The sequence below is a fragment of the Haliaeetus albicilla genome, chromosome 7 (genome assembly GCF_947461875.1).
Source record: "Haliaeetus albicilla chromosome 7, bHalAlb1.1, whole genome shotgun sequence".
NCBI classification, from domain to species: domain Eukaryota; kingdom Metazoa; phylum Chordata; class Aves; order Accipitriformes; family Accipitridae; genus Haliaeetus; species Haliaeetus albicilla.
The window spans coordinates 371030-395942 of NC_091489.1; the positions used below are offsets into that span (position 1 = coordinate 371030).

The 24913-nt window shown below is 43.8% G+C and overlaps 2 protein-coding genes across 4 annotated transcripts in view; one reads left to right on the forward strand and one right to left on the reverse strand.

Moving 5' to 3' along the window:
- The window catches only part of DHX8 (DEAH-box helicase 8), an 82097-nt gene that overhangs the window by 32665 nt on the left and 24519 nt on the right, over nucleotides 1-24913 (reverse strand). The gene's annotated exons all lie outside the window — the stretch shown is intronic.
- Nucleotides 6046-24655, forward strand: ETV4 (ETS variant transcription factor 4). 3 transcript variants are annotated; one of them, XR_011325295.1, is made up of 12 exons: nucleotides 6046-6561; nucleotides 6665-6761; nucleotides 6947-6994; nucleotides 12528-12581; nucleotides 16288-16414; nucleotides 17044-17202; nucleotides 17603-17847; nucleotides 20187-20261; nucleotides 20359-20534; nucleotides 20796-20965; nucleotides 22034-22135; nucleotides 22798-22879. XR_011325295.1 is itself a non-coding variant. In XM_069786230.1 (12 exons), the coding sequence occupies exons 1-12, from the start codon at nucleotides 6517-6519 to the stop codon at nucleotides 23017-23019; spliced, it is 1416 nt and encodes a 471-aa protein (XP_069642331.1). In that variant the 5' UTR covers nucleotides 6050-6516; the 3' UTR covers nucleotides 23020-24655. The 3 variants fall into 3 exon arrangements, 2 of the variants coding, with proteins under 2 accessions (XP_069642331.1, XP_069642333.1); XM_069786230.1 differs by having other exon boundaries at nucleotides 6050-6561; nucleotides 20359-20427; nucleotides 20793-20965; nucleotides 22798-24655; XM_069786232.1 differs by having other exon boundaries at nucleotides 6051-6561; nucleotides 20359-20427; nucleotides 22798-24655.

Sequence of the window (24913 nt, forward strand, 5' to 3'; positions counted from 1 at the left end):
TCAATAACCTGCGTCTGCAATTTAGACTTCCCTAGTCTTCTTCCGGTTGTGTTGCCCTGTTTTTAGGAATATGGATTGATTATGCCAGATCTGGTTTGGGGCTTCATTAGGCATAGCCTTCCTTTCCTTCACTTTTTATCTCAAAATGAGTTAGGATGGGGACACTGCCAAACTGTGGAAAGGGACACAGTTCTTGTCCTGGTGGACAAGAAGCTCAATATGGGAGTGAAGAGTGTGCTGCTGCGGCAAAGCAAGCCAACAGCGTGCTGGGTTGCATCAACAAGGGCATCACCAGCAGAGATAAAGAAGTCATTATCCCACACTACTCAGCGCTTGTCAGGCCGCACCTGGAATACTGTGTTCAGTTTTGGTCCCCACTATAAAAAAAAAAAAAAGTGGACAGGCTGGAGATGGTCCAGAGAAAGGCCACAAAGATGGTCAAAGAACTGGGGAGCCTGCCATATGGGGAAAGGCTGAGACAACTGGGTTTGTTCAGCCTTGAGAAAAGGCGGCTTAGGGGAGACCTTGTCACTATGTTCCAGTATTTAAAGGGTGGCTACAAAGAAGATGGAGACTCCCTTTTTACAAGGAGTCACATGGAAAAGACTAGGGGTAATGGGTACAAGTTACTCCTGGGTAGATTCCAATTGGACACAAGAGGAAAATTTTTCACAATGAGAACAATCAGCTATTGGAATAATGGCATGTAACTTCATAAGCAATTATCTGATAGCATTGTTAAAATTCAGTCATGTTGATGGAGGAGACTAACTTCAATAGTTAAAGAGAATTAACACTTTTTCATCTTAATCTGAAAAAAAAAAAAAGCACGGTTCAAAGATATAATGTCATTCATATTACTAAAACAGATCATCAAGAACAGCTATAATACCCAAAAATTCTAAGTGATGGACACATTAGGAAGTGGATTGCAGAGTAATCCACATGTTACCGAGTGAAAACTCACATTTTCTGTTTCTGTACACCACCCCACTGTAGTCAGATGCTCAGCTACTAAGCTCCACGCTCTTTTACCAGTCCCTTGCTGAATATGCTCATTTGGAAAATCCTCATTAAGGTTCTGGCCTGAGTCAATCTTATCAGACTGGATGAGAGATCGCACACACTCCAGAGGCAAATGTCTTTGCCCACAGACTCATCAGCTGCATGGGCTCAAACTTCCATAGCCTCAACAACATTAACAAGACACTGCTGCATTGACAGTAGAATGCAACAAAGCTGTAATTGTTAGGTTGCAAAGGCTTGACCCTCAGACCTTTCATGCCAAAATGCAGGTCACCATCATGTGTGCTACAAAAGAAAAGTATCTAGAAACACAGACAAAGCATTTTCCTCTAATGAAACAACAAGCAAGAGAATCCGCACATGTAATGCCTGTATGTTGGACTGTTCACTAAAATATAAGCAGACATATTCACTCTAGGAATATTCTTTAAATGATGCTTCCTTCAATTAGCAGTCTCTTCCATTTTGCTTCTCTGCAGCGTAAGAGACCAGCCTGATGTTTCCTGCCACATGCCAGGCAGCAAGAGACAGAGAAGCAGTAACTGAGAGAAGAGGATTAGGACAGCTCAGGGAACACGCTCCTTCTCCCCAGCCTGTTCTTTGCACACTGTCATTAGTGTGTAGTTCCAACTCAACTTCACAACTATTCGGCAGGTATTTCCAGTATCAGGATTTCTGTGTTTTCTCAGGTATTGCATCACCTTACTAGGCAAAGATGACTGATACCAACAGGCAATGACTAGACTCAGCATCTTATTTGTGATATTCCTGTCCAAGGAACAACAGGGTATTGAGGAGTGCTGGGGTGATTTCAAGCCTGATGTTAAGAAACCTGAGCTCTTAATCCAGCTGTTTCTTTATTATTATTTTTATAAAACTGCAGGTCTGTTCATGCTCCATTCTACAGTACAGAAAGTCTTTTCAACGTTCAGTTTTTCACTAAGACATTTGCCATTTGTTCCTGTTTGTGTCAGGATCTGTCACTGGGAGCTTTACAATGCACTAACCATAACTGGTGAGGACTGCAAGGGATGCATCTGAAACTCAGGACTGGGTTTTCTCAAACCAGTACAATAGATGGAAACAGTTAAATCACGGGGGCGGACACAGGAGAGGGAGGGGGATTATACACAGAACTCAATTGGTAACTAAGAAAAATAAGCTGTAAGCCCAGGGAAGAAACATCTCAGGCAGTATGGATTTCAATGTTGGAATAAATTTATTGCTAATACTTTATAAGCAAGAATCTGTTCCCGTCTGGTTTGTATATCACTTCTGAACTCTTCACACATTCTACATTTTAAGGAAAAAAAAAAAAAAAATAGAAGGCAATTAATCACCCTGAATGTTAATTGCTGAGCCTGCAAAGAGAAACTCCAGAATCATATTCCTACATCTGATGATTAGTCAGCCTTTGAAAACAAATGTGACATATTTGTACAACAAGCACTTGAGGAATGGAGGAGAAATTATCATGCAAGCAAGCTACGTAATTTGTTATTTGTAACTTCTACTAACCTTTTGCCCATCCTGAATATTTCCTGATATGAAGTCAGCAGCTTTCCCAGGAATCCAAGGCTTCTCTCTTACCCTGTTTACAAACTCTGCATCCTCCAAATTATTAGCCAACAATATTTTTCCTATTTCAACTTTATGAAAACAGAAGGAAGGATTCATACAGATCACTGAGGAAAGTACGGAACACAAAAAGAGGTAGGTGAAGAGGCAAACTGATTTAAAGCACGATTCATCCCCCGAGGCCACTGTTGTCATAAAGGGATCAATCAGAGACTAACCTTGCTCATGATCAGCAGCACCAGTTTCACCTTGTGATACTTAACTCACCATCAAGATCAGCTGTGCCATGATAATGACTGCCTCATTCTATTACTGTATCTCTTGTACTGTTGCTTAATGGTTTCTTTGCTTTTAAGGTGATGTACTATGTGCTTCTGTTTCCAGCCTAAGAGCTTGTGATGTAAGTGAAATGTGTCAAATAATTGGACTCAGTTGCCCAGACCAGTGGAGGAAAAATATTTTTTTTAGTTTTGTGGATTTTATGCTGCATCTTTCTTTATCACTAATTACTGCCTGGATATTGGAAACCAGAAGTAGCCTGTTGAATCCTACTTGGTGGAGTAAGAATGTTTCCTAGAGACAAAGGAACAATATATCAGTTTATATTAATGTCAAACCCAGCTAACGGAAACTAAAAAACCCCCTTCCCCAGATCTCTTGAAATTGACTCAAAATCATGAGGTATTTTAAATGATAAATTTAGCAATTTAGTGCCATGTGTCTGTTTGCTTTCTAACCTTCTTAGCACAGGAATTCAAGCTTTCCAGCTTTTTACTGCTAGTAAATTGCTTTGACAAACAAAAGATGCTGAAACCTGAATCTGGTCTAGGAGTTTGGGCTTGAAGGGAAAAAAGAGCTACAATAACATAAAAGGTATAATAACATAAAAGCTATAATAACATGGCTTGATCTGGAAGCCCCAAGTTCTCGGTGATTTTCCCTTCAATGGCCAGTGTGTCTAGCCCCGGTTAATACTGTCCTTCTAATTAGGCTGCATGGCATTTTTCACAGGCTCCAAAGCAATAAAAAAATGGAAAAGTTTGTCCCAGATCCTGCCTCTGTGCAGCTATCAAAAATAAGCTTTTATGTAGTTCGTCTTCCATACAGTACTTTTATGGGTGTCAGGAAAATTTCAGGTATCCTACACAGGTATGCACAGACATAAATACACATACATATGTAAACCTGTTTAGACATTCACATTACAGAAGGGTCCCAATACAAAAAGGGATGAGTTGATCTTAATTTAATTAAAATAATTAGAGGAATTCAATGATAGTACTGGCAACACATCTCAGTCACAGCAAAAAAAATAGCATTACTGCCTGGCTAGTAAAAATGGTGACTTTGCTATGTCAAATGCACGCAGTCACTGTAGCTCATATCTACACTGTGCCTTTCTGCTTTTTCATTCACACATACGCACTCACAAACTGCAGTGACCACTCTGACTAGGAATCATAGAATTATTTATGTTGGAAATCACCACTAAACAATGTCCCTAAGTGCCACATCTACATGTCTTTTAAATACCTCCAGGGACGGTGACTCAACCATTTCCCTGGGCAGCCTGTTCCAGTGCATGATAACCCTTTCAGTGAAGAAATTTTTCCTAATATCCAATGTAAACCTCCCCTGATGCAACTTGAGGCCATTTCCTCTTCATCGTATCACTTGTTACGTGGGAAAAGAGACTGATACCACCTCACTAAGACCTCCTTTCAGGTAGTTGTAGAAAGTGATAAGGTCTCCCCTAAGCCTCCTTTTCTCCAAACTAAACAAGCCCCATTTCCTCAGCTGCTCCTCATAAGGCTTGTTCTCTAGAGTCTCTAGTCTCTAGTCCCTCTTCACAGTAAGGGAAAGGAAAAGACAACTGTGCTGAGACCTAAGTCTCCTTCTACATCAGCATTTCTGTTACCACCAGTTGGATGGGAAATTAGATCATCATAATGCAAACAAATGTTACAGTAGAAAATCCCACCCACTTTAGAGTGCAGAGCACAGTCATATATTGAAATCAGATCTAAAGTAACAAAGGTTCCATTATCTCTTAACCAGGAAAGGTAGCACTAGTAACTGAGAGTCAAACTGCCATTTTGCTATGATATGTACACATAAAAGTGCAAAGCATTAGTATCTGTTGACACTTAGACTTTGTAAGACATTTAAGGTATAAATTGCCTAACCACAGTCCAACTGGCAGAAATATTCTGTTTCAGTTCTCTAATAAAACTAGATTAAAATTAACAGCCTGAATAGATTGTTACAAAATATACGGAGCAGAAACAAGTTCAGTAAAACTGAAAGTTCAGAAGGTTAACTTGTATGCTTCAGTGATCTTCTCAAATCAGAGTAAGTTCAAATTCTAGTGCTGCATTTAACCACGTCTACAATGTTTGGGGATGTGGGACCAGTCGCTGGATGTAAACTTCCTGACAGTTAGCATGTTTTCATTCTGCTCTCATAGACACGTCAGAACTGTGTTTCCGTCAGGTGTCCTGACACAGTGGGGTCCTGGGAACACTGGAGCTGTAGTCTGCTAGCAGAAAGATCAAAATATATATTGACTAGATACTTAAACATGTTATTCTGCATAACAGATACCCCCTTCATAGTAAGCATATCAGTACATCACAGCGGTGTTGTTAGCTGTAGAGAAAACATGTGAAAAATGTAGTTTCCATTTAGCCTTAGGGATAACTTTTCCCTTTTTTCTGAGTATCTACTTCTCTTCTAGGAGATGACATTCCATGAATGATTACCGTATTATTGCCGGGTCCCAACTGTTACTGATATTTTTTGTAGGACAAATAGGACCAATAAATATTAAATAAGATTATGGAACTTTAAAGGAGAAATTTGAAAAAATAACAGGATGCATGCACACAGCACAGAAGACAGCACCCAGTAGGCATAAAAGCACACAAACCCACTTATTTGGTGTGCAAATCCCAGGACTTGATCTTTATTTTATGTTCTTGTCCCTTAAAATTTTAAGAGTAAAACTGATTTTGGCAGCCAGGGCTTTAATTACGTTCACTCCAGATGCATGAGTGAGATTTTTTCCAAACCTTGTTGAAACTGAAAGAACTTCCCCAGAACAGAATTGAACGTACCTGAAGACTGTTTTTAAATGAGTGCAGTGTGCGTGAGAACGAGCAGGCCTGGTCGTGTGCCACGCTGGGTGGGAGTCTGAAAGTGCAGGCTAAGCATACTTCTGCCATGCACAGTAGGCACAGTTGGAGCGCCTTGCAGCCTCTCGTGAATGAACTTCGGGAGGTTTTTTTTATGAATGGGAGCTCCGTCCTTGAATGAATACCAGAGGACCGCGATCTGATTGGCCCCGAAGGCTAAAGCTACTCCCACTTTTCACTGGGTGAGGGCCAAAAAGAGCTGGGATTGGCGGGCGTGTCCCGACCCAGCGCTTCATTCACAAATTCGATGAAACAAAGGAGCGGGCGAGCCGAGGCAGCGAGCGAGGCGATGCACCAATGGGAGGCCGCCCCCGGGCCCGCAGCGGCCTGACTGCACGGGCGGGGCGGGGCTGCTCCGGGCTCCGCGTGGGCCGCCAGCCGCCGCCGGGCGAGGGACGGGGACCCGCCGGGGCGGGGGCGGCTGTCCGGGGCGGCGGGGGCTCGTCCCGGCTGGGAGCCAGCGGGCTCGGTTCCCCAAGTTTCGGCGGCTGCGGCGCGATCGCCGCCTCTGCCGGGCTGCTGGAGGGCCGGGGAGCCGCGCCGCCCGCGCTGCCCGCCCGCCCGCCGCCGGCCGGGCTGTCCCGCCGCGGCCGCTGACCTCGGCAGGTGGCGGCCGCCGCCCCCCGGGGCCGCCCCCGGGGCCGGCCCGCCGCCACCTCCCCCTGCGCCTTCCCCAGGATCCCGCCGTGAGCCGGTAGCCCCGCGCCCGGGCGGCAGGATGAAGGGGTACCTGGATCAGCAGGTGCCGTTCACCTTCCCGCAGGTGCGTGGCGGCTCCGCCGGGCGGCGGGGGACGGGGGGGAGGCTCTGGGCCGGGGCCCGCTCCGGCCAGGGACCCCGCGCTGATCTTGCTCCTTCCGCAGCAGCAGCCGCCGGGCCCGGCGGCTCCCGGTGGCGGAGCTCTGATGGGCGCTGGGAAGAGACCCGGGGAGCCGGCCTTGCCGCCGGCTCAGGATTCGGAAGGTAAGGGGGGCGGGGGGTGTGTGTGGAGGGACGGATGGGGACGGTGGAGGCTCCTGGGCAAGGAGCAGGTCCTCCCCCTGCGCCTCCGCCCCCACCTCCGCGTCCCGCCCGGCACCTCCGTGGCCGGAGCATCCCGCTGTCCCTGCCCAGCGCTCTGCTGAGGAGACCTCTCGCTTCTCATGCAGACCTCTTCCAGGACTTGAGCCAGTTCCAGGAGACTTGGCTGACAGAAGGTAGGCTCCTTCCCCTTGCTCTGTTTCGTTTTGTTCCTCTTTCAGTTGTTTGTCTTTTGGTGTTTGTACTGCTCCTTGGCTTTGTTTGCCTAGCTCCAAACATGAAGTATTTTTTTCAGACTTGCCAATCTCTGGCTTGTGTAAACGAAGACGCATGAATCACACTATTGTGCTGGGTATTTGCTTATGAATGGAGCTTGGCAGTTGGCCCGCTTTCCTGATTACAATTTTCTTTTCAGGCTACTTGTAACTGGTTCGATTTTATGCTAATTTGTCACTTATCTTTGTTGGTTGCCGGAGCGTTGATATTAACCCTAAACAAACAATAAACTATTCTTTTAATTTGGGGAATAAACTGCTTCTCTTAACTTCCTTTTTTTCTTTTTTTTTAAGATAATTTTTTGAAGGGACCTTCCTGGAATTTACACACCGTTCAGTTTGGTGTCTAAATCGTTTTGCCTTTTGACTTCAAGGAAGAGAAAACTTCAAATCCCAGGGAGTCCCGTTAATTCTAAGTGAAACTAGTTTTAAACAGAATGGTGAATTTGTTCTAATTCCAGTACTACAAATGGTCCATTTTCTAGACAATTTAAAACTTATTCTCAAGTACAGACTTTTGATAAATATAAAAGTACTTACTGTGATATAGGTACTTAACAAATATTTAACAATAATAATATAAAAATATGCACGGCATTTTGAGCAGGGTTATTTCCCCTAATTTTACCGTAAGTGAAGGATGGTCCTGTCAAACAGTTCTTTTTTTTTTAAGCCTCCAAAAAGGTATTTGACAATGAAGCAGGATTATTAAGGGGAAAAAAAGAATCAAATGTTTTATGTTTACATCAAACTGAAATGAAATGCCATCGATCAGGCAGTGTTCAGGAATGTGAAGATTGTAAGGATGCAAGAGGAATTACCTGGAGACTGTTCCAGGATTGAAACACTCACCTAACTTGCATCAGAGCAGAAAAAGAGGTATTAACTGCTGGTCATCTGATAGATCTGCTGAATGTGTACACATGCTTGAGACTGGTTTCTCTTAAATCTTGAAAAATCTTGAGCTGCCAATAAAATAAGTTTGCCTCAGAATTGATTCCTGGTAGACTTTCAATTTTAGGCTTTTTAATGCTGGTTAATATTTTTAGCTCCCCAATCTAAAGAATTTGCATAGAATCTCTTAAAATTTGTTTGTGAGTAGCAGACCGTTTGTAGGATGAATTCATAAGTACCCTGGGGTGAAGGGAAGGTCACATATCGTCTCATAGCACTGTGTAGAAAGAGGTAATCTGCTGTTATACGTGATTAGTAAATGATAATGCAAACCCTATTGCATGTTTTTAGAATATAGGCAGATATATATATATATTTTTTTTTGTATAGCTCATAGCACCTAGTTAGAGTCCAAGTGAAATCTTTGGGAAATTCAATTCATGTTTTAATATTCTAGCTTATTATTGTAGACTGTATACATGGGGAACTACTTTCTTCCACAGTAACTCCCATTTCCACACTTTTAACAAGAAAAGTTGCCTTCTGAAGTAAACTATCATTTGTTTTTCTGTATTCACCAGTATGTCAAATTATTTTCCTGAATGGTGAAAATATTTGTTTTCATTAATGTCTTGTACATGTCTATATGTTAGCATTTGTTCATGAGATGAAGCCCACTGAAGACTTGAGTACTTTCCTGAAGAATGCAGAAGAAAAAGAAAATAAAGTGAAAATATGAAATATGTTATTTATTCTCTGCCTCATTTAGTTAAGAAATTTAGCTATTATTTTATTTACAGTTCTTGGTGTTACTTATGAAATAAGAGAAACAAACTTAGGAAGGAAGCAAATGGGAAATATAAATTCAAAACAAACAATCAGCTGTATGAAAAATGTTGACAAATTTAAACCACATATACATGTGTGTGTATATGTGTAAATATATATTTGTGTGATTTCATTCATAGGGGTATCTCTTTGTTAGCTTCTTAGACTATTGTTAATGGTGTCAATTAACACCTGATTTTTCCTTCGCAGGGTAAAAGAATAATGTCTGTGTACAGATGACTCTTAAAAGAAACAGATGCTGAAAAATCCTAGGCCTTGTTGCTAAAAATCTAAACTTTCCCTCTACACCATTTTTACCAGAATTTGTTAGAATGCAATGATGTGAAGCTGGCAATTGATGACTGTATGGAACTAATTTCAAGCCAATATAAAAGTGATTTGGCATTCAGAGAAACAAAAAAACTTCCTTGGAGAAAATTTGCACAGGTAGTTTATCTGTGCTGGTTACAAGGAGGGGAGAGATGCACTTTGTGTATCCTTAGTCAGAAAGCTTTAGTTAAGGTGCTCCAGATCTTGAAAGCGATGTGGGAGATAGTGAGGTGCATGTTGATGCATGCAGTCTGAGTGACTAAAATAAGCCCGCGGTTGGGCTTTAAATATCTGATTAGGTATCCCAGTTATTTTAAGTACAGATGCTGGTTTGGGGATAACAAGGAAATGTCTATCTGTGTTGTTACTGTATGAAGTAGTTAATGAATATAAAAATTTAAATTTTCTTCTGGCACTTTAGCCTTCTAGTACAGGACTGTAGCTGTCTGCAAGTATCACTGTCCAGCAGTGAAGCTGTGTGCTCTCACTCCAGCCATGCTCTTTGCTTCACATCTTTTCTGTGGTCTGTTGCTTTTAGTATGTAATGCTCTTAGCAAGATTGTCAGCAATGCAATAGACAGTACTAGCCTCAAGGCAGTAGGCTGTGAAATCCAAACTCAGCTCATACAATGTGATCCCCATTATTTCTTCTATTACAGTGTTGCTTTTTAAAGATCATTCATAAAAAGAACTTCTTAAGGTTTTTCTTTCTGTTCCCCACCTTTTATCACTTATAGTTCCAGTTTGTTGTCATACAGGTTATTTTATGGAACAGTGATTGCAGTGCGAAGATCTTGGCTAGTTCCATTCTAATCCACTGCCTGTTGTTAATGCAGTGTTATTCCCTAAGGTTTATTTTTGGCATGTCTTGTCTAGCTGAGCTTCAAGTGACTGAGATTAGTGGGCTTCCATTCCACATATCCCTTTTCTTTGACTACATCACCTTTGCTTTAGAGCTGAGAGAGTGCAATCTTTTGTCCACTCTGCAATAGCAAAAACTCTAGGTTTGTCTGTTATGTACTAGCAGCAGCACTTCTTTCAGCAATAGTTTGTGAGAGATTTTGTGAAATAATCTGCTGCAAGCTCTCCTTTCCTTGCAGTAAGAGAGACCTAAAACTAATTGTTAGAAGTAATAAAATATTCTAACATGACATGTGCTATGGTTAAGGTTCTCCCCACAGTTTCTGCCAGGGCACACCCAGAAGCTTAGTTCTTTGTCAGACCTGAATTTACCACATTAGTTGCTGTCTCTGGGTAATAGAGGACTGCTCAGGTGGTGGACTGAGGCCATATCTGAACTAGGCTCTGAGTAATGGAGAAAAAATAGCTGTGTATTAAAATACTGACTAAATTCTGATTAGTAATGCATTCTGGACATCAGGATGATGTGTGTCTCCTGCTTCCTTAACACCTTCTCTTTCTGTGGTGGGGAAGAATGCAAAGGTGTTTGTAAATGAATACAGATGTTGCTGTCAGGGAGAAAGCCAGATTGGATCACCTGCTTTGGTGTCCTATTGCTAAAGGAGGTGATTGTGAGATGTGCTTCAACAAAACCTCTATGTTCGAGACTGTGTGCAGGCTATCCAAGAGTAGTGTTCCGTCTTGCTTATATAGCTCTTGCAAAGGAAAGATAGGGACAAATCATCTTGCAGAATAGGGCAAGCATGCACAATTATATTTACAGTTGGAAAATTGGAATTAATTGTTCTCTTTATGAATGTGCAAGGGCGATGTTGATTAAAGCTTTTCTCAGCAAATAAGGGAAGCAGGAGCTAGAGGAGACTATGTGTAGCTGATTCCTCTGTGAAATCAGAAAAGCACTAATTACATATACACTGTTTCAGCACAGGAATTTTAGTATAATAGCACTTGAACTATTACAACATTTGATTTTGTATGTTGGAATAATCTCTCAAGGACACACCTGTGTACCTTGTTGAGTCAACCTGTAGGTGAAGGAGGACAATAAAATTCTTTTTCTTCCACTGTGCCATTTCATTGTTTTATTATATATTTTGCAGTGGCTTTAATGCAACTCAGACATGGTGATCCATGAATGGAATGATTTAAGCTGGAGATAAGAAAAGGCAGGCAGCTATGTATAGGCAGATGAGGAGTTTGCACAAATGATGTCATAAGGGTCAGCACAGCTGCCAGCCATCACTAGATACCAGCATCCAACCACTGTTACATCTTTTATAGGCATCACAGAAAGAAGAATTCTGATATTTTAATTTAAAATAAGTATTTACTCCAGGAAGTGATAAAACATACTGTGAAGTACATAGTGAAAGATTCTTCTAGTGCATCCATTTTGGATGCTGTGGGAAACTCTATATTTATGTGGGCTTTACAGCTTTTTCGAAGTCTAGTCTTTCATTTAAGTCAGAATAAACATGACCCCTTGAGTTATGAAGAGGCATCAAACACACATGACCCTCACCAGTTAGTCTAAAGGAGGTGTTAAGCGTGAAGCTTCTTGTCATTGACATGCTAATGTTGTTAACTATTTTACTGCTTACCACATTCAGCAACATATTGTTCTAGGGAGGTAGGCTGTTCCACGGTAAATGAGGCCTCTGCAGATTTTCAGGTATCTTTATTAGACAATCTTTGAAATATTCAAATATCTTAGACCTTGCTGTTATTCTTGGAGTTTTACTAACAATGCTGTCCACAGGGCAGATGCCTAGAAATATGCTTTACTGCACTGATTTGTGGGGAAAGAGCAGCTGTTTGCTGTCAGGTTCTCTATGACTACACCAGCACTTCCTCTTGCATTTCCCATTTGCGAATTCACACATACATGCAAGGCACATTAACCATTTCCCTCTGCTGCTACCGGATAATTTTATTTTTTCTTCTGAAATGTTCTCCTTCTGCTCATTTACAAATTCTAGCCTATACCACTAGTGCCAATCTATCCGCTGCTTCTGGAGCTACTGAAAAGACTGTATATGAAGGCATAGATGCTTCCTGTTCTGCTCATCACTTTGGCATAGCCTTTCCAAATTTATCAGTTGGTAGTTGTTTTTCCTACGCTAAATGCTTAAAAGGCCCTGCATGTTATGTTTCTAATGAAAACTGTGAACCCTGAGCTAATAAACTTGCTCTTGTCCTTATTTTCAAGGTGAGGGAGAAAGAAACTGGCAGGCTGTTAAGGGGTAAATCTGCAGGAAGAACAACTGTATTCATTAATCCTAAAGGGAAACTATCCTTAGTCACTAAAGTCCATTGCAGCAGAAAGCTCAGATCTTTTCTGCATAGACTTATTTCTGCCTTACTGTTAATTATAACACAAAGTGCCAAATCTAATTCTCCTCTCTCTCTCCCTCTCCTTCTGCCCCGCCCCCCCCCCCCCCCCCCTTCTCTCCCCTGGCAGCTCAGGTTCCAGACAGTGATGAGCAATTTGTGCCTGACTTTCATTCAGAAAACTGTAAGTAGCATGGGGGCAATCACACATCTCAGGGGAGAAGGGCAGGATACGCTTAAACCAAACAAATACAGAAATGCGATACACAGACATTGAGGCTAAAGTACTCATTTTATTTGTACATTGTTGTGAGACTGACAAAAAACCCAGGCTAACTGTCCACATCTGGACAATGCAAAAGTGTCTTTGTGTGGTGGTTTCAACAGACGTGTATTTCAGTTGGTGTATGTGTGAATAATTAGGCAACCCTGAATAGCTGAGAAAATGCATTACTGTGACAATCAAAGGTAAAATTTGTGCTATTACTCCTTGCAAAGCAAAAGGAGTTGGACTGTACATGGAATTATGGGTGCTGTGTCTCCTGCGAGTGCTGTTTTGGGGCTCTGCTCACCTGCGTGGCCTCTGGCTGAGCATCTGCTGCCAGCATGGCCTCTGTGAGATGAAGGTCCTGTCTGCTGCCCGCCACAGCATGAGGGCACAGTATCCCTGAAGAGATATGCTTGCTAGCCTGCTTGCTTTCTGTTCCTGGGAACTGTGCATAGAACAAATTGCATGTGTTTGCACAGGAGTGTAAAGACTGTACCACAAATGTTTGCTCTGAGAACTAGTCAAAGCACTTCATCTTACAAAGGAGCTGAATGTTGCCCAGGTACAAGTGTACATATAGGAGCCTTCCACACAATAGCCATGCAACTCTGCTTTTCTCACGCTAGGCCTGCTTCAGCTGGTCCTCACAGCACGCCACAATTTTATTTGGAAGCTGATGCTGGGCTAAGACTACATGCCTGAAGTGAATACAGACTGTTCTGAACAGCTCTGTGTTGCAAGCAGCTGCAGGAGCCTGGAGCCTGACTTTTGACAGACATGTCAAAGCTACAAGAAGATGCCTCACTGTTCCCTGGGCCTATACATGGCACCTAACTGAGAGTAGATGTGTTCATTTAAAGCTGGTGCAGTCAACTTTGGTGCCCTTTCTATGCTGATACCCCTCTGCCCAGGGCAGTTTTCCCCATGAAAACAAAAAAGAAGCACTTTCACTGTTTGTTCTTGTCTGCCTCCTTTCTGCGGGCTTGGCCCTGCAGCACAGCTGGGCTTGCTCTCTGAGTCATATATCTTGTTTCTTCCTCTTTTTGACCTAGAACTGAGGAGAGGGCTGGTCCCATGTTTCACTCTGAATGAATGAACAAGCCAGTTGTAATGTGATAGCCTGTTCCAGCTATTAGGGGCCGGAAAGAATTGGCTGCTCCTAGCACATCTAACTTCTTGAAACTTCAATGGAGTTCAGCATACTGGACAGAGCTTTTTTTTTTTCCCCCCTGAGACTCAGCTGACACATTGGCATTTTTAGATGGGTTCTATATATCTGTTTACTCCATACACTGAAAAGAGCTGCTGCAGACAGAAGGGAAATGGATGATGCTCCATGCATAGAAAGACCCTTTTCTCTTTTGACCCTTCCCTGGGCCTGGGGTGTTTGCACAGATGCAGGAGTGTCATGCTTGGGATACTGAATCCATCCCAGGTGTGGGGCAGGCCTGCTGGGTCAGCGCACTCACACCTGCCATTGGTTTGGACAGTGCCAAGAGCTGTTTGTGAACAGGCCCCTCTGCTATGATTGATGGCAGCCCCAGGATTGGTTGTGGGAGCCAGTTGTCTCTGAGAAGGAGTAGGAGCCAGAAACAATATGAGGCTCTGGTATCTTATTGTTTTATTTATTTATATTGATTCTGTCAAGCTGTTTGGATCCCTTTGGGTGCTGGTGTGATGTAAAGAGTAAAGATGGGCTTTTCTGGTGTAGGCTGAAACTGAAGGCAGACAAAAGGAGTCAGGTTTGGGTTTTTTTTTTCCCCTCTTGCTGAGAAAATTAATTTTGGGGAGGGATGTTTGCAATAGAAAGTGGCCTTAATATCCTGTGCTGAGAAAGACAGCAGCAGCCCTTTCGATAGCTGCTTGCTGCAGCTCTTCTGAAGGAACAATTAGTCCTTTATGTGAGGGAGAACTGGCTTGAAGATGGTTGGTGCACATACAGTTCAGGTCAGTCCTGAAATAAACTCAGCAAAAATAGGGGTATTAACAGATCAGGGTGTTACTTTCCATCCTTAAAACTGTAATCACAGCTCTGAACATCCCAGGCTTTGTAAGCAGCATCGTGTCAGCTTGAAGAGGTGGGAGTAAGCTGGTGAAGGACTGAAGCTACCCTTATTAAAAACTTACAGTTTTGATTTGGAGGGCAGATCTTTCCCTCGTTTGAAAAACAAGCCTGGATCTATGTACCTTTCTGGGGTTACTTTTCTTTCCTTCCTAAGTGTCAGCGACCTCCTAACAGCAGTAGCAGAACCCAGAGGCAAAGGTAGAAGAGGCTTACCATGTTCTTCAGCCAGGATAAGCTTTTCTAAGGAACTAGTGAAGGAAGTTTTGCTCCCTGCTGGATTTAATTAAGCATAAGAAGTAACAATACCCACATCCTACTTCCTGGTGCTGTAAACTGCAACCCACATTTGTTATTCATGAAATTCTGACCAGCCCAGAAGTATTCCTCCTCATCTGCATCAGGCCACGACCAGAGACCAGTGCACTGAAAATGAAAAGGAACGTTTTTACTTTTTCCTGGACTGTCACTGGTGTTTTGGATGAGCAGAGCGGTTACGAGATTCCCCCAATCCCACATTCAGAGATGCATAGAAGGAATAGCATAGAAGAGATTCAACAAAGGGAAACATGCATTTGGAAATTTTACGGGTAGCTGCTGAGTGCCAGCGTGGCAGCCTTCCACCAAGGAATCACAGTATGCTGTAGAAGGGCCTGGCCTTTTTCCTGAGTGCTGAAGTATAAACATGATACAACTAATGAAATTAGATACTTCAAAGGGAGGCTACTGAGAGGACTGCAAGCTGCTCTTTGAACTTTGAAACACAAAACTGTTCACTTTTCGAACAGTGAAAGCAAGGACTTAGAAGTCAGAATTCTGTTTTGTACTGTGCTTTAACACTGATGCAGTTCCTTTGGAAAGGGTATTTTAGCTATCTAAATTGGTTAGGTGCTTCTGAAAACACTACTTGTCTGTGAGCAAGTTAGCCTGGTGACAGCCTGTAACAGTATGCAATACATATAATAGTATTTTCCCACAGAAAACCTTCAGCTTTTGTAGCTGTGTCTACAAAAACCTTACATTTGTTGTCCTACAGGACAAAAAATACTATCAGGAAATCTACAATGTGTCATCATATTAGTGCATTATAATTTAATGCAGTGCTACATGGTAATGCTACTCACAAGACATGCTTACCAGGTATGTCAATGAAAGAGCATTTTGCATGATGCGAATCAAAACTTTGCTTTTATGTCCTGAAAAATAGAGTATGTGCATGCTACCGCTTATGACATAACAGAAAATAACTGTTCCAGCCCTGAACAGCTTAGGAAATACCTACTCTAAATCCTTTTCAGAGTGCTCTGGATTATCACAGAGCATGTTAACACTGCCTTAGATTTGCTCTTTTAAGGTTGATGTATCATACAAACCTTACTAAATCCAGGGCAGAGCTCAGGCAAGTCCAGTGAACAGTTGTGCATATTGGTATTTTGTTTGTCTTGGAGCCAGCTGAACTAGGACAAGGTGGTGGCATCTCAACTCTTTTTACTGGCTGATAAAAATATGTCTCCATAAACAGGAGAAGTGTCAACTTGGTCTTTCATTTCTCTCCCACGGTAGCTTTTCACAGTCCTCCTGCTAAGATTAAAAAGGAGCCACAGAGTCCCTCATCGGACCCCACACTGTCCTGCAACCATAAGCAGCCATTCCAGTACCACAATGGCAAGCCGTGCCTTTATGCCAGGTAACACAGCTTACACAGGGGAGGGACAGGAGCTGTTAGGAAATCAAGTGCTACTGCATTATTTAACAACGAAGTGTTATGACAACAATCTGGTCTGTCTGCTAGGTAAGGGCAGCGCACACATGCTACAATACAAATCAACCAGTGGGTCAGCTCCTGGCAGCCTGCTCAGACTGCCATTTATTGCACTGGATAACTCAGACCTGTGTAGAGTAGATCTGGGCTTGCCTCTTTTTTTTCCTTCTCCCTAGTGCTGTTCCTCAGCTGTCCTGATGCTGAGAGCAGTCTTGACATCTGTTACGTGCCTCTCTCCCCCCATTGCTTTCCAAAATCTGTCCTGCAGGGAGCTCCCTGACACCATTCATTGCCCATAGTCCCAGCTACTTGCCTGAGTTATAGTATGGCTTCTTCAGTACAGACACCTTCTCTGGTTTTCTGCTTGATGGGTTATTGCTATTGTGCATGGGGGCAACCAATAAATGGAAAGGAAGGAGTTTATGCTGGGAGTTTTCTGGCGTAGGTGGCTGCATAGAGGGACAGCGTGTCTGCCTGTGACGCGTTCTCCCAGGTGCTGCCACAAGTCCTTCTCAGAGAACTGTAATGCTCCAATGTCTGTTTGACTGTCCCAGTGCCTATGATCAACCCAGACAAGTTGGAATCAAGTCCCCCAACCCAGGAACACCGATACAGTCACCGGTCCAACAGTTGCCTAGACAGGACAAGAGCTTCCTGACCCCTGCGGGGCCACCCCACCCCACATCCAGCTGTGGATACCTCAACAAAAACAGGTGAGTTACTGCCAGGAGGAGGCAGCCACTGGCAAGAAGGATTGCCCTCCTCAATGATTCAGGGAGGAGGGGCTGCAGCATCCAGATTAAAGTGCTCAGTTTCCAGCAATCACAGGATCTGCCCCCATCCAAAGTACCTGGGAACCACCACTGCTGCCTAGGGGTTGAAGACATCTATAACCTTAAGCCTGTCAGATTCTGTGAATGATGGGCTGTGTAGCTGCCCTTGGAAACATCTTTCATTGGGGTACCTTCCTTGCCCCAACTATTTGTGCAGCTTCTACAGCCCTAGCAACAGGCTGAAGCTGGGGAATTTTCTGTCCCTTCAACCAGCCCTGCACTGGGGCTGAGATGAGAGGGCCAAGAAAGCAGCCATCCCATATCCTCTCCCCTTTTCTAGCTCTGCATACCAGCCACCTGTGGAGATGTGCCATTCCTTCCCCTCCTCCCAGGGCATGGCCCAGGAAGACCCCACTGCCTACCAGCACCAGATGTCCAAGCCCTGCCTCCAGTACCCTCATCAGGGCTTCAAACAGGAGTACCATGACCCACAGTATGAGCAAGCAAGCCGGGCGGGCAGCAGCCGTCAGTACCCGGCAGCTGTGGTGATCAAGCAGGAGCAGGCGGACTACATGTATGACTCAGGTAGGCAGAACTAGCTCTTTCTGACTGCGTAAACCAGGCATCAGTGGCGGGGTGAGCAACCTCCTGGGTGAATATCCATCACAGGTGGTCTTTGGGCTTTCATCTTCAGGAGCATGTGTGGTCTGGCAAACTGGCTGTGTAGCAGGAAACAAACAGTTCTGGCTGTCTACTGCATCCAAGAGAAGGCTGGGACATTCACTTTCCGTACTGTGTTCTGAGAAGGACTTTCTGGTAGATAGTGGAAAGCTTTAACAAGAAATAGGAGCTAGAAGGTGATGTTAAACCCATTCAAACTAGATTAAAGGTGTGCATTTTTTTTCCAAGGGAATAAGTAGCCATTGGGGAGACTCTCAAAATTCATAATTAGTCCACTCACTATCAGAAGTGGAGAAAAGAGTGTTCCCAGTTTCACGGGGATTTTTTTGTCTTCAGGAGGATGTGTGAGATGGTAGGTTGTAGAAAGGGAGAGAAGTGAGGTCAGCGTTGAAAAAATTATACTGAAAATGTTCTGTAAATGGCAGCAGAAGGGAGGGGATCAAATATCTTGGAGCTTGCACAGAAAAACTGTCTCTGATCCCTGCAGCAGGAGGGGACCTTCAAGCACTGGCAGAGGAAAGCTTCTCTGGGTGCAGGGATTGCACTGCACAACACCGAGCAGCAGCTCATGACACTGTCTGGCCCTGTGCCTTTTCCCTGACTGGAGGCAGAAGAATTTAATTCACAAAATGGAGGCAAAGAAGCAGCTCTCCCAGCCCAGCTGGTGGGTGTCAGCTTTCACTGCTGAGGTCTCTCACGAGCAGCTGACGCCCACTGGAAACTCGCTGCAGCAGGTCACAGAGAGCCGATGCCCCATTTTGGAGCTTACCGTGCAAGATAAACAAGCTTTGTTCTGACAAACAGATCTAAAAGTCTAAAACTAAAACAGTCTGAAGAGACTTGGGAGGCTAACAACAAACTGGCCAATTCCATGGACAGGTGTAAGCACAGAGTGGGGTCTGAGTTGACACGGCTAAGTGCAAGTGTGCTGCTCTGTGTCTCTTGCAGTGTAAACCTCCACCTGCTACTTCCCATAGAAATGGGGCACACACAGCAGATAGCAGAGATTTCAGAGGATCACAGGAGGAAAAAAGTTTATAATTCCAAAAATAGCTCTCTAGATATCAGATCAATCAGGTAATCCTCTTATTTTTCCACAGGGAATAAATGTTATTTTTTCAGCAGACCCGTCAAAAAACTTGCTACCCTGACATCAGAATGCCCTCTTCTAGAGGGAATGTTACTTCTGGTTTCCTAGTATTTTAATGGACAATTTGAGTTATTTCCTTTAGCAGAAATAAATACATAAATAAAAAGCCTCTATGAGGGTATAGAATCCACCACTGTGGCTATGCTGATATTACACTTTTCACTGGGTCCTTCTGTCCAGACAGGGGAAGAAAATGTGCAAACCCAGAAGAATGCTTTTTGTAAGAGTAGTTTACGATTGTAATAACACACAGTCTGTCAGCTCAGAGTACGCTTCTGCCCTTAGCATCAGCAAAATGTCTGCTGAAAGCAATGACTATACACAGGAGTATGAGGGAAACGTAAGGTAAATCTTTCCAAAGCTCCCAGTTACAGCTTGCATTTCAGCTGTGGATGGAAAATAGTTTTGATTCAGAAAATGCAGGGTTCAGAAAACACCAGATACAGAAGATATAAATTGCAGTGGCCAGGCACCAATATATGCTGCACAGAGATCATGAAAAGACTTTCTGCTTGCTTTCAAACTCAGGCTGTTTTTTCCTTTGTGTTTTCTCAACTGTTTGTGAGAATGCCCTAACATGATGTGAAAAAGCCAGGGAGAATCAAGACATCTGAAATGACATTTGTGAGCCACTGTCTGTAGTAAACATTCAGATGCTGCTGCTCTCCATTAACATCATCAAAGTACCCCTGGAAAAATGTAATCCCTTCTCATCTGTGAAAACAGTAGCAGAGCATGTAGTTATTTTAAACTAAGATGAGGGAGAGTTGCCATGCAAATTTAGCCTATTGTCCAAGATTTTGTACTGAGTGGTGTATAGGTGAACTGACTGGCTATCCTGGCTACCCTGAAGGACGTCACATGATAGTACCACAAAAATTTACTAGTGTAATTCATGATTGAAAGCATGATGAAGACAAAGTTGTGGTGAGATGGCTGAGACATAAAAAGTTATAAGTCTGCCACTAACCCTTTAGGAGGGCCCTAAGAGGATGTTGGTTAGACAGCTGCACTTACCTATCCACCTCTGGAGAGCAAGATCATCCTGCCTCCTGTGCTTTTTAATTAAACGAGTTTGTTGATTGTTCTGTAGATGTTCCTGGCTGTCCTTCCATGTACATAAATGTTGAGAGTTATCCAAGCCATTCAAATACAGAAGAGACATTAGGTAAGAAACTCAGTGACTGTCGTCTTTTCCCTGCATTGCATTGCACTCTAGTACTACCCTGTCTGTCTATGACTGCCTATGTTGCCTTCTCTTTCAGGCTGCAGCTATGACAAGCAGATGAGGTCCTTTACTGATGATGTCTGTGTTGTTCCAGAAAAATTTGAAGGTCGGAGAAAGAATGGCCCGCAGTTTGGGTGTAAGATAGGGTTATCCAGCATCTTTGCTAGCCACTTGACCACTGTCTACATAGTTCGTTACACTGTGTTCTTGCAGGTGTGTTAGCTGTGGTTCATACCTGGCTTTTTGGTATCCCATTTCTTGAGCTTTTTAAGCAGCAAGCAGGCCTTCTAGCATAAGTGGCTTAATTTTGAGGTTCATCAGGGCTCTTCTTGGAAGAGCTGCTGGTGAATTGGCCACTCTGAGTAAACTGAAATATTCCAGGTAAACATTTGTGAAATGTGCTTTTTTTTTTTTTTTTTGCAACTGTTTTTGCACTATTACCCTTAGAAACACCTTGTTTGTTCTTCTCAGCAGGAGACATCAAGCAGGAAGCTGGAGGGTACCGGGAAGGACCTCCATACCAGAGACGGGGATCTCTCCAGCTCTGGCAATTTCTTGTGGCTTTATTGGACGATCCAACTAATTCCCACTTCATTGCCTGGACTGGTAGAGGGATGGAGTTTAAGCTCATTGAGCCAGAAGAGGTGAAACCATTTAGCTTCTCTACTGGCTCAGGGGGAGTAGCCACTGTTTCTGAGACTGCAAATTCCCAAGTGGCTTTTCCTCTGCCCTGTGAAGGCTCCTGCCTACCAGTGGTACCCACTAAACCCTGCAGCAAGTCAAGGTTTTTAGAAGAGCTCAAAACAGTTAGGTGACACAAATATCAGGTTTAAGAAAGGCTTCTTGTGAGTTTAGTCTCAGCAATGTAGTTAGCCAAATTACCCACTGCCTACACTTCCCTAGACACTTCACTCTCAAGCTTGCAGTGACCTGTGATGTCTTATCACACCCTGTACTTGAGGCTGACATTGAAGTTTGGCGTTTTGAACTCTACTAATTGCAGAAGTTTTCATTAAAATCTGGAAGAAAATATGTCCTAGTCTAAATATATTTTTATATCAAAATGACATTAACTAAGGTGTAATTTCTAATGCTGCCATGTTCCAAAAACCCCAGTGATATCTGACAATATATGGGAGATGTGTCTGTAATATCTGTTCATATCTTGCTCCAGTCAGAGCTCATTTAGCACTGTTCTTGCTACATATCAACCTTTACGGGCACTTTCAGTGCAGATGAGTTGTTTTTGTGGGTTGACATACGCATACAACAGATTTCCGGGTCTCATGGACAAAGCTGAAAATCATGTAGTAGGAGGAAGAAGGGCACATGGATCTTCAATGGAGGTGTTCCCTCATACTTGGGCTCCTGGTAAATGTGATCCTTGAAGATAAAGTGTAGCATAGGATGAAGGAGTCCTTTAGCATCGTCAAGCTTTCAGAGTACTGAAGAGAGAGAAGTGGTGACAGAAAATGAGGTCTGTAGTGGCAAGGAGAATGCCTCTCTGATATAGGGTGCTTCAGTTTGAGTTCTACTCTTTTTGTTGAAAAGCTGCTAAATAATTATTGTTTGTGTCTTTTATTTAAATGTTGTAAATGTTTGTATGTATGTCTTGTGGTACCGTTCCTCAAAAGATAATAAGCTGGATAATGTTATTTTGTCCTTCGGTTGGGTTCACAAACATTCACGCACTTTGGTGCTTTATTTTACAGGTAGCCAGGCTGTGGGGTATCCAAAAGAACCGTCCAGCCATGAACTATGACAAGCTGAGTCGATCCCTTCGCTACTATTATGAGAAAGGCATCATGCAGAAGGTCAGTTTGCAAACAGATGGAGTTTTTATGCCTTTACTGATGCTTCTCTTGTTTGAGACAGGAGGTCTTACAGGTACAGAATGTACTTGAGCTACCAAGGCACTCTGAGCTTTCTTTCCCCATAACTTAACTTCTCTTTGCAGCAGTTAAATGAGGAAGGTGTAAAGCAGCTGAATCTAGGCAACATATGGGAAATAAAACAGGGGAATCATGATTGCTTTCTTTTTCTGTAGATAGCTGCAGTCAGAAGAGTTGGAATTTATGCAGCTGCAAGGACATACAATCAGTCTAGACTTGTTGGTGAGAGAAAGACTGCCTGGGGGTTGGTACTATGTGGTAGGGATGGTCTCTTCCAGATCCAGGGCACTGGAGAGGATAACTGAGAGTGTAGTTATGTCACAGTACAGACTGGTCAGGGATTGCTGATGCTGTTACTACCTGGACAAAGAGTCAGCTGGCAGCATCCCACTGCCCAGGAGCTGTTCCAGGGGAGACCAGAGCAGCAGAGAAGCAGGAGGACAGCACAAGACGTTTACAACTCTGACATCTCAGGGCAATGGTCTAGAGCAGCCAGATGGTTTTGCAAGCCTTCTCCACTGCTGAGGACCATTGCCTAGTGGTGCCTGTGTGCCTGCAGCATTCGTCTCCTATCTTGCCTGCAGGTGGCTGGAGAGCGCTACGTGTACAAGTTTGTGTGTGAGCCTGAAGCCTTGTTCTCTCTGGCCTTCCCTGATAATCAGCGGCCAAGTCTGAAGGCAGAGTTTGACCGGCAGGTCAGTGAGGAGGACACAGTGCCTCTTTCTCACCTGGATGAGAATGCTGCTTATCTGCCAGACCTTGGGAGCCTCCCTCCACAGCTTTACAGCAAAGGCTATACATACTAGCATTGCTGGGAGCATACTGTGCCACCCTTGCTTGTGTATATAAGATGTCTGGTTAGCATTCAATCAGTATAAGCATTTTTCCAGGGCAGCCTAGGGTGGCACTAAACTATGAATACCTGCTTTGGTCAGGAACAGTGTTCAGGTACACATGTGGATAATCACCTGACAGTTGACAGGGCTCTTATGTGCTTGTGATAAGACCCTCATAGTTGTCAGGATGAGACTCGTTCTCAGCAATGCATACATATTCCGAGCAGCAAAGCTGCAGCTTCAGCAGCATATTGGGTAATTGCTGCCTCTAGCTGGAACAAACGAGCCTGTTGCAGTCCCTCTCTTAGGCAAGGGAGAAGATGCTGTCCTACTGGGCCTTTTTTCAGATATGAAGATGCCACAATGCTGCTGCTGACTCCATTCCTCCAGTATACATACTGAACCTCTGTATAACCTGCTTTCAGCAAGGGATGGCTCTAACCCACATGGACTCACCTCTGCAAGGCCAGTCTTGCCTTCTTCCCAGGATGGCTGCAACACAGTGGTCCCAGATCATATGCCTTCTGTGTGAACTGCTTTGTGGGAATGGGGAATACTTGTTGTCTTGTATGTGCATGCTCCTGCCTTATCAGCTCCTTGCTCCTAACACTTCACACCAGGACTATCTGGTATTTAGGCACTCTGCCTAAGCAGGGTAGCTGGAGGCACTGGCCGGGATTAGAGCAGTCCTGGAGTACATGGCACAACACACAATTTAGTTGTGGCTTTTCCAGACTGAACAACTTCAACAAACATCCTCAGGACCTTTGAAGACCTGTCAGGCTCTTGAGTGTGCCTATCCTGGGCTTTGGCTAGAAAATCAGCTGAGGCAAGAAAAGAACCTGGTGGAGGTGTGTTAAGAAAACGCTTTAGAAAGCAACCTAAACCATATGTAGTTCTTAATATCTGAATTTAGACTTAACCTCCACAGATACTTGCATGCTTGAGGGAAATCCTAATGTATTAGAAAGGCAGCTATCTCTGCAGCCCAATGCAGCACATGCAACTTAACTAGACTTTGACTGGTTTTCTACAATAGCGAACGTTTATGATGGGCACCACATCCTCCTTGAGAGGTGCCTCACTTTTTAATTAGCAGCGCCAACCATGTGCCCAGTTAGACAGGGAGCAGTACATTGTACCCATACAGAGAAAGCCTGTTTCCTACTGCTTCAGACTGATGTTCCAGCTGCTGAATACAGAGTACTGCCAATCCTGCCAATGAGGTAGCCTGTAGAGGAAATTCTATATATTGATTGAAAGCCTGATCTCCCCCGATGACTTTCCCCTGCATGGCTAATGCCAACCCTCCCAGCCTTCTCCCTGGGCATGAGGACCAGGAAAGGCAGCTCTCCCTGCCTAAGGAGAGGCCAGATACTCAAGAGCAGCCCACTCTGCTGATGCCTTTGCATGCCCTGAGCAGTCCAGAGACTTGGTGTTCTGGCAGCTCCTGGCCCTCCTGCCTTGCCCTGCTGCTACCTGGCAAGCACACTTCCTCTGGTGTCCCAGAAGTGAGGGTGAAGGAAAACCCTTCCATTGGTATAAGCTGCCTTTACTATTTATGAGTGTAAAAATACTATAATTAATAAATTGGTCTATGTCTTTGGCCAGTGCACCTTTATTCAGCCTCTGGCTAGTCCTCCCTTACCTTCTGAGCTTGCTTTGCCCATCTCCTTGGTACCAGCTTGCAGCTTTGGGTGGCTGATCAGGAGAGTTCAGGGATGTGTATTTACTTCTGAATCGTTGTGGAGTTCAAGAAACGAACATTTTACCCCCTTGACATCCTCACAACCAGTCATACAACCAGGACTGAAAGATCACAATGAAATATGTAACCTCCGGCTGCACCTGGTGTCAGGAGAAC